This window comes from Populus alba, chromosome 19, assembly GCF_005239225.2.
Source record: "Populus alba chromosome 19, ASM523922v2, whole genome shotgun sequence".
NCBI lineage: Eukaryota > Viridiplantae > Streptophyta > Magnoliopsida > Malpighiales > Salicaceae > Populus > Populus alba.
Window position 1 is genome coordinate 16171929 of NC_133302.1, and position 9008 is coordinate 16180936.

General features: G+C 30.2%; 1 protein-coding gene across 1 annotated transcript; it reads left to right on the forward strand.

Moving 5' to 3' along the window:
- Positions 1-5367: 5367 nt before the first annotated feature.
- Positions 5368-7112, forward strand: LOC118055947 (exopolygalacturonase-like). Its single transcript, XM_035067977.2, has 4 exons — positions 5368-5514; positions 5679-5987; positions 6115-6630; positions 6884-7112. The coding sequence occupies exons 1-4, from the start codon at positions 5368-5370 to the stop codon at positions 7106-7108; spliced, it is 1197 nt and encodes a 398-aa protein (XP_034923868.2). The 3' UTR covers positions 7109-7112.
- The last annotated feature ends 1896 nt before the right edge of the window (positions 7113-9008 follow it).

Here is a 9008-nt window from a genome sequence, read left to right on the forward strand (position 1 = left end):
AATTCTTTTGGTTTCGTCATTCGTAGGCTCGTTTTTAGATGGAGAAGTCCATCTTGTAATTTTGATTAAACAGATGAATAAAATTTTAATTATTTTAATTTTAAATACTAGATCGCTTGGTTTCTTTTACAATTTAAATTTCAATAAATCTTCAATCTTATGTATAAAAAAAAGATGCAAAAACAGTGTAAATCATATAGCAACCCTAAAAGATTTTTCCTTTATTTTTTTTAATTTATTACTTACGGTCCATGCCCTTTTTTGGTACAAATTCCTTTTACTCTTATTTTTTTTTAGTTTGAATATTACATTTTTGTTTAATGATTTTTTTAAAAAAATATTAATTAACTTTGTCAAATATGACCTGAAACGAATATTTCTTAACTTTGAATAATTGATTGTTGTTTAATTGAATTTGTTACTCTACACACATTTCTGAACTTTGAAAATTGAAGGCACTCAATTAATAAATCCTTGTAGATATTTAAATAGAAAAACTAAAACTACAATAGTATGCATTTTAAAAAGTATTTTATAAAAAATAGAAAAATAAATTCATATCAAGAGGGCAAAACTTGAAGTAGAATAGAAAATTAACAATTTCACAAGCCAAATATATAATATCTCAAAAAATAAATGATCCTAGTTGAATTAAGTTATGAAACTTATTGTTTTAAGAATGATATTATTTTTTAAAAAATTATATAAACGTCATATTACATAAAATTAATCCTTACAATGTTTTTTGAAATAAGGTTAAATACTAAAAATTAATTAACAGTAGTGATTACCAAATTACAAGTACAAAAAAAAAAATATCTTCTTTGAATTAATAGTAGTGATTTCTTCTTCTTTTTTTTTGTCATTTAGTATTTTATGTTTTGTTCCTTCAATTTCTTTTTTAAAAAAAAAAATCGGTTCTTTGACATTGCAATACTATAGGTTTGGGCTTGGTGCATTGTCTTGTTTACTTATAAAAAATGATGTTGAGAAAAATTTAAATTTATTGATTTACAACAATTAAAGGTTTGTGGACTAACTTTTAAGATTTGAAAAAAATTAAGCCTCGTTAGGGACTTGGTTGCAGGGGCTACCAATCTAGTATGACACTAATAGCCTTGACATAGTAATCTATTCTTATTTACCTTTTCATTTGACATATAGTAAGATATTTTTATACAAGGGTAAAAAAACAAATCACAGTTTCTTTTCTCAAATTAAAAATTCCTTTCAAAATTTTCAATCTTATTACATAAAAAAATTGAATATGAGAATTTGCATCCAATAGTAAAAAACAAAGCATGTTATCGTCAAGGTTTGAAGGAGTGATAAGATTTTTTTTATTATTATTTTATCCTTTTAGATTTGGTATTTTTAGGAATTGGCTTAATAGTTTATTTTGATTGCTTAAATATAGAGACCTTGTAATATCCAAGAAAAGTTTTGGAGATTGGTTTGTCAGAATAAAACTAAGTTCTACTAATTTGAAGTAATTAGGGGTTGAAGAAACAGATTTTACGCTAAATCAAATACAGAGGACTAAAGTTAATATTCGTGTAAAGATTGGTTGGCGCGTGCAATGCATATGTAATAAGTGAAGCAGGTTGCAGTGCTTTGGTGGTGCTTGTAGCTTCCTCTGATTACTAAACATTGCATTCCTCGATTGGTGATATTTTATTCTTCTCTCTCTATTTTATCTCTCATCTCCTTCGGATTAGCGTTGATCTATCAAAGTTGTTGTTGTGCCCTCCTCGTGGGGGCGTGATGTTGCGGCGGCACTTTTCGGGCGGTGTTCTGGAATGCTCTTTGGTTGGTTTAGGGAGACGCAACCTAGAATTATGGTACTAGGAACCCTATCTCGTCTTTTAGATATTCTTATATTAAAGTGAATAATATAAAATTATTATCCCTAATAATATTTTTTATATTAACTCCTTTTATGTTTTTATCCTTATATTAAAAGTGAATAATATATTCTTCTTGCCAAAAATAAATTTTTAATATTTTTAAAAATACAGGCCAAAATCATTTGGGATTTTACAAACTTGCTGTTAAATCCATGAAATATATTCTCTTTTTTTTTTATCTATTTAACACCAAATAAAAAAAGGTAATAGAAATAAAATGCAATACACACATGTCCTTCTTTTTTATTATAGTTTTTACTCACACATCCTACAATTACATGTTTATAGATCATGAAAATTAAAAATAATTTAAACACACAAACATTAAACATTTAGAATCTACAAAATAGGCCTCCCAAAATTCACAAATTAATCTAGAGAATCTGTTGCAAACCTAAGAACAGTGCTAGGAAGCTTCTGGGAGTAGAGGAACAATGCCAACGCGTTGGTCTCACTCTCCATGCCACTAGCAGTGCGTGAACCCACGTGTTTTCGCCCATGAAGCGAGAAAAATGGTGGTTCTCGAACTTTTTTACTCTTCTTATCCTTGTGCTGGCGATGAGTGTCACCACTACCTACAAAAGAACAAAATCACACAAGGTAGTTCATTTTATTTTTTTTCTTTTGTTCCCAAATGATTTCCTTTTATACTAGTTTTCACCTTCACCTGTCATTTCAATGAAAGAAGTAGGTTGTTGGTATTGTGTTCTAATCGTGGATATTATCATGTCATTTTAGGGTCAAATTGGAGCTGGATTGTGTAGGACTCAACATAAATGGAGATGGGTTTTGAGAGAGAGAGAGAGTGATGTCGGGTGGAAAGCTAAAGCGATAGTGAAAAAGCTATCATAAATGACTGGAACATGGACTTCTTTAACTTAGTGGACATGGTGCTAGCTACCATTGGTTTTGGTTTTATAGGGAGTTGGTGGTGGTACTGGAGGTGGAGGCTTCTGGTGTTGATATTGATAGTAGAGAGGTCAAGGAGGCAATTCTAGTGGTGGAAGATTCAACGCCTGTCATTGGATTAAGAAAATTGATTGTGGACCATTTGATTAAAAGTTGGGTTACTGGTGAGAGGGTTTCCTATTTTAAAGTTAGTCTTCTCCATTCCAAAATTACAATTAAATCACTAAAATATAAATGCATTTTTTATTTTTTTTCTTGATTTATTTTTGTGTTTTGACTTGTGAAAAAAAGGCAACATTAATATTGACGCAATGAGCGCATTAAAAACTAAATGCATGGATAGTTTTTTTTTTTTTAATTATTTGGAAAGACGTTGAAAATGATGCAATTATTTCAATATTTTTGAAAAATTGGTCAAAATTGGATAGTAATAGAAGCCCCCTCTTTACAATATTTACACGGTAAAAAACTTATCAAGTGCTTTTCATTGTAAGTTTGTAAAAATAATCAGATTGTTCTTCAAAACTTAATCTTCTCAAAGTTTTAGTTCAGTTGACTTGAAACTCTATCTTCACAACAATCCTCTTTAACCAAAACTATAATTCAAATATTTTTGTCAAGAAATGCATCTCGATAACTTTTGCTCTCAGCTCAGTTGACTTGAAATCTTGCATCTCAGTGATATCCTTTAACTAGAACTTTGGTTTCACAGATCGATTAACTTGAAATTCTAATTTGGTGATTCCATTTAACCATAACCTAAAATCATTGTCTTCTGTTCAACTAACCTAAGATCTCAATTTATCAATCCCTTTTAACTACAACGGAAATCTTTGTTTATAGCTCGGTTAATCTAAAATCTCAATATAGCAATTCTCTTTAACTAGAACTAAATTCTTTGTATAAACCCCAAGATAAATAATAATAATAATAATAATAATAATAAATAAATAATAAAATCATTGTAATTATAGTTTAATGGTATGAAAAAAAATGAAAAGAATAAATCGAGAAACAAAGTGATAAGAAAATGGAAAAAGAAAAAGGTTTTTTTGGCTAAAATATCAAATTTACCAATAGCTAAAATGGTCCAATTATTTTGAAAAACAACAAGACCGATTTGCTGAACCTGTCAGACCCTTTCGCAAAATAGTCAGACCATTTTGATTATTGGCTTTATAAAACTGACAAGAAGTTGTTGCGGGAAAGGAGACACTTTTTATTTTTCTTTTATTCTTGCACCTTTAAAGGCTAAAGAGTGTTTTAAGAGATAAAAACACATCTACTCTTGGAATTGAAAAAAACCAATGAGAGAAAAGATTGAGTTAGAGACAGAATGTTAAGACAAGAGGAAAATAGGGGGAAAACATGGAAGATTTTGACAAGTTAGGATTCGAAGACTCAATTATCTTCGGTTAGGAGTTCTAAACCTAACCTAGCAATTTTATATAAAAAAGATAACAACTAAGGTTGAAATCATGAGATTGATGCTAGGGTTTACAATGAAATTTTAGAGAAATGTAAATTGACTATATATATTATCAATCACCCAGTCCATAGTAGCCTTAATTTCATGGAAAGATTTGTTTAATTTTATAAAAATTCCTCTATTTTTGAAGATTTTGTTATTGGAGATGTTGATTCCATTTTATTTTATTTTCGCCCTTGATATAGTATATAATAAAACTTTAAATAACATTAGACTTTCTAAATTATCTCTCTCTCTCTCTCTCTCTCTCTATATATATATATATATATATATATATATATATATATATATATATATATATAGCTAATAATAGTAATGAAAATGAATGGTAAAGCTACGACCTTACACAAAAATGGACAAAATTCATGAACTTCACCTTTTGTTTTTTTATTAAAAAAAAAAAACAATTCCATGAAAATTTGTGTTATAATTTATTTAAACTACGTTTCCAAAATTCTGAAGCATGAAAGTAGAGAAATAAAATATAGACAATAACTCAAAAACCCCTATCATAGATCAAGCGTGTTGTCCATTTGAATTAGAGTACTAAAAAGGCATTGCAATTTCCTCTCAAAAGAATATTTCACTGTATTAAATTGTGATGTTACTCTATCTTTGGGGCTCAATAGTTTATCCAAAATCATTTTTATAACTTAAAAAAATTGTCTTTTTGAAGTTTTTTTCTTCCTTCTTTCCGTAGGTTCCATCCAAAGTGAAGATTAGCTATGCTTTGTATCAACATATAGAAGCAACTTCTTCAACTCTGATAGTTGTTCGGCTTCTGGTTATCAAACTTAAATCTATATATATATATATATATAGAGAGAGAGAGAGAGAGAGATTTTTCTGATAATATTTTGATATGCTATATTGCAAGAGAAGCTCATAATAGTAATGGAATTGAATGGCAAAGCTACAACCTTGCACAAACATGGACAAAATTCATCAACTGCTTGATAAATTTACGAGTGGTGTTGAAGTCCTCCCTTGCCCTATAAAGGATCAACATGGAAGGTTAAGAAATTTGTCCGTTTACCTAGAGCAGTGAAGAAAGAAAGCAACATGGCTAACAAAAAGATGGGCTTGGAAGTTGTGTCATATGCAATAATATCATTCTCAGTAGTCTTATTGTTAGCATCAACTACTCAAGCCCAGTCAAATGGTGTCTTCGATGTGACTAAATATGGTGCCGGTAAAGATATCACGGAGGTATCTTATATATTTTCTCGCATGCATGCATATGACTTTTAAATAGCAGAATATATAATATTCGAGTCAAAACTTATTTATGTTTCCTTAGATTTTCAGCGTAACACCTGAATTTGATAACTATTGATCCTCTCTAAATATTGCCCTTTTCTTTCCCTTTCTAGGCTTTAACCAATGCTTGGAAATCTGCTTGTGCTTCAACAAAGGCCAGTAAAGTTCTTATTCCAAGTGGAACATACTGGTTACGGAGAGTAACACTAGCAGGTCCTTGCAAGGCTGCGATCAAGCTCCAAGTTGATGGTATATTGCAGGCACCGGTTGACCCAGATAAGCTGTCAGGAGGTCATTGGGTTAATTTCAGATACATAGATCAATTTACATTGTCGGGAAGAGGTACTTTTGATGGGCAGGGAAAGGTTGCATGGAGCAAAAGTACATGTCAGAAATATAAAGATTGTGACAGCCTCCCAATGGTAATCTACTCGCCATTATGAAGCCTAATTTCCTCCTCTTGGGTCACAAATTTAGTGAGTTTTTTATTAATTATATGTTATGGCACTAACAAAGTTTCTTTAATCATTTGCTTTTAATATGGATCAGAATATAAGGTTCGATTTCATCACCAATGCATTAGTCCGAGATATAACTAGTCGAGATAGCAAGAACTTTCATGTTAACGTCTTGGGGTGCAGAAACCTCACCTTCCAGCATTTTACCGTGAGAGCACCTGGTGAGAGTGTAAACACCGATGGAATCCACATCGGCCGATCTACTGGGATCTACATTATCGATTCAAAAATTGGCACAGGCGATGATTGTATCTCCGTGGGGGATGGCACCGAGGAACTACACATCACAGGAGTAACATGTGGACCTGGCCATGGCATCAGTGTTGGAAGTTTAGGGAAATATCCCAATGAGAAACCTGTGTCTGGAATATTTGTCAAGAACTGCACCATCTCGGATACTACAAATGGTGTTAGAATAAAATCTTGGCCAAATTTATACGGTGGTGTCGCATCTAACATGCATTTTGAGGATATTGTCATGAACAATGTCCAAAACCCTGTCATCATAGATCAAGTGTATTGCCCATGGAACCAATGCAGTCTAAAGGTATTGCTTTTTTCTGTTACCATAAGAATATGTTCACAATATTAAATTACTATGACAAATATTTTACCCAATTCGTGGCTCAAACACTCCACAATTTATCGAAATCTTTTTTACATTATGGTAGATCAATAATGCTGCTATTCTGAAGATTGCATGCACATGCATATTAATTTTTTTATGTTCCTTCTAGCCAGGGAGATTACTAGAAGTCTTTTGGGGTCTTAATGTTTTTTTTTTTTTTTTTCTTTTGCAGGCTCCATCAAAAGTGAAGATCAGTGATGTTAGTTTTAAGAGCATAAGGGGAACTTCTGCAACTCCGGTTGCTGTTCGGATTGCTTGCAGTAGTGGCTTCCCATGTCAGAATGTGAAGCTTGCTAACATTAACCTTGCATATAGAGGACCAGGAGGCCCTGCGAAATCCCAATGCTCTAACGTTAAGCCCATAATTTCTGGGATAATGAGCGCATCTGGATGTTGAAGATGAGGACTTCCATCTGAACTTCTTCTGGTTTCTTCATTCATAGACTTGTTTTTAGATGGAGGAGTCCCATCTTGTAATTTTGTTTAAAAAGACAAGGGCGGAGCTAGGAATTTTTCCTGCCCTGGGCCATTAAATAAATATTTAAATGTTTTTTAAGATAAATTATTAACTAATGTACATGAATTTTTAAAGTTAACAGTAAAGTTTTAATTCAAATACACTACCCAAAACATAAAAAAATAAATTTGAAAGTATATAAAATTAAAGTGAAAGTAAAAATAAACTCACTATTAAAGTCACATCCTTCGATGTTTTGTGAAATATAATTCATCTATAATTAAATCTGAATCGATTTTGTAACAACCCCTCAACCGGGATAAAATTACAATCTCATGTCAACTGAAAAACATGGTAATTAAATTTTTTCCCTCTCTCAATTCCTCCTTCCTTCACTTGATTATTTCTTAGATTAGTATTTTATAAGTTGAACTTTGTAAGTTTAAAAGGTTATTCTCTCACTTTCTTTTCTTTTTTTCCTTGGATTTTGTTTATGTTTTTCCCTTACTTTTCTCTTTTACTCTCTCACCTTTTTTTTTTCTATTCTGTTTCTGCCCAGTTGGCAACATATAAAAGGAAGGAAGAACTAGTTTGTTTTTTTTTTTTTTGGCAAATAACCATTTTACCCTTAATAAGTCGTTTTGCGTTTATTTGACTCTTTTTTTTGTTACCACTTCCAAACTCTTTTCATCCTAAAATTTTAACCAGATTTCATTCAATATATTTTAAGATCCCTCGTAAAATTTCAACTCAATCTGATGGTCGGATTGAAAATTACATCGAATAATATAAAACTGGTCAAATTATGATTTTGTATAAAATTTCTGAATTTCTTCAAAAATTCTGAAATTTTAAACCAAGCTAAAATATCATATTAGAAGGCTCAATGTAAATTTTAAGTATTTTTTGATACTTTAATTGAGAATTAAAATTTTTCATTACATAAAACTAGTAAAAAAATATTAATAAAATCTTGACCTCGACTAGAGCCCACTAGAGCCCATACATGCCTCTGCCCTTGTAAACAGATGAATAAAATTTTATTAATTTAATTTTATATACAAGATCACTGGATCACTCTTACAATTTAATTTTATATATGTACTTATTTCTCAATAAATGTTCAATCTTATGTATCAAAAAAAGCAAAAAAAGTATAAATCATCTAGCAACCCTGCAAGTTTTTTCCTTTATTTTTTTTTTAATTTATTACTTTGGGTTCATACGTTTGTTTTTTTTGTACAAATTTCCTTTTGCTCTTATTTTTTAAATTTTAATAATTAATTTTTTTAAATGATTTTTAATAAATATTATTTAACTTGGCCAAATATGACGTGAAACAAACATTTCTTAACTTTGAAAAATTAAATTGTTGTTTAATTGAATATACTTACGCTATGGACAATTCTTAACTTTGAAAATTAGAAGCACTCAACTAATAAATCCTTGTAGATATTTAAATAGAAAAACTAAAACTATATACACTAAAATAAATTTAAAAAATAACTATTAAACCCACTCCATGTCATTATACATGCTGCTAAAGCTTAGTTCTATGATGTTTGGTTAAATTTTGTATGTGAGCTTAAAATTATTTGGTAACCCTATATTGTTTAACGAACATCGAGTTATTTCTGCAATCAAAATACTTTTAATTTTTCATGATTGATTAATCTAAATTTTACATGTTAGAGTTTGATCAAAATATTTTCTTTTATTTTGCCAATATACCTTTTGAAAGACATGTCTCTTTATTTCAAGACAATTGTGAGACAAATAACAAAGCACAATTCATTAAAAGTATGGGATGCAGTCCCCATACACATGAAAAACATGTTGA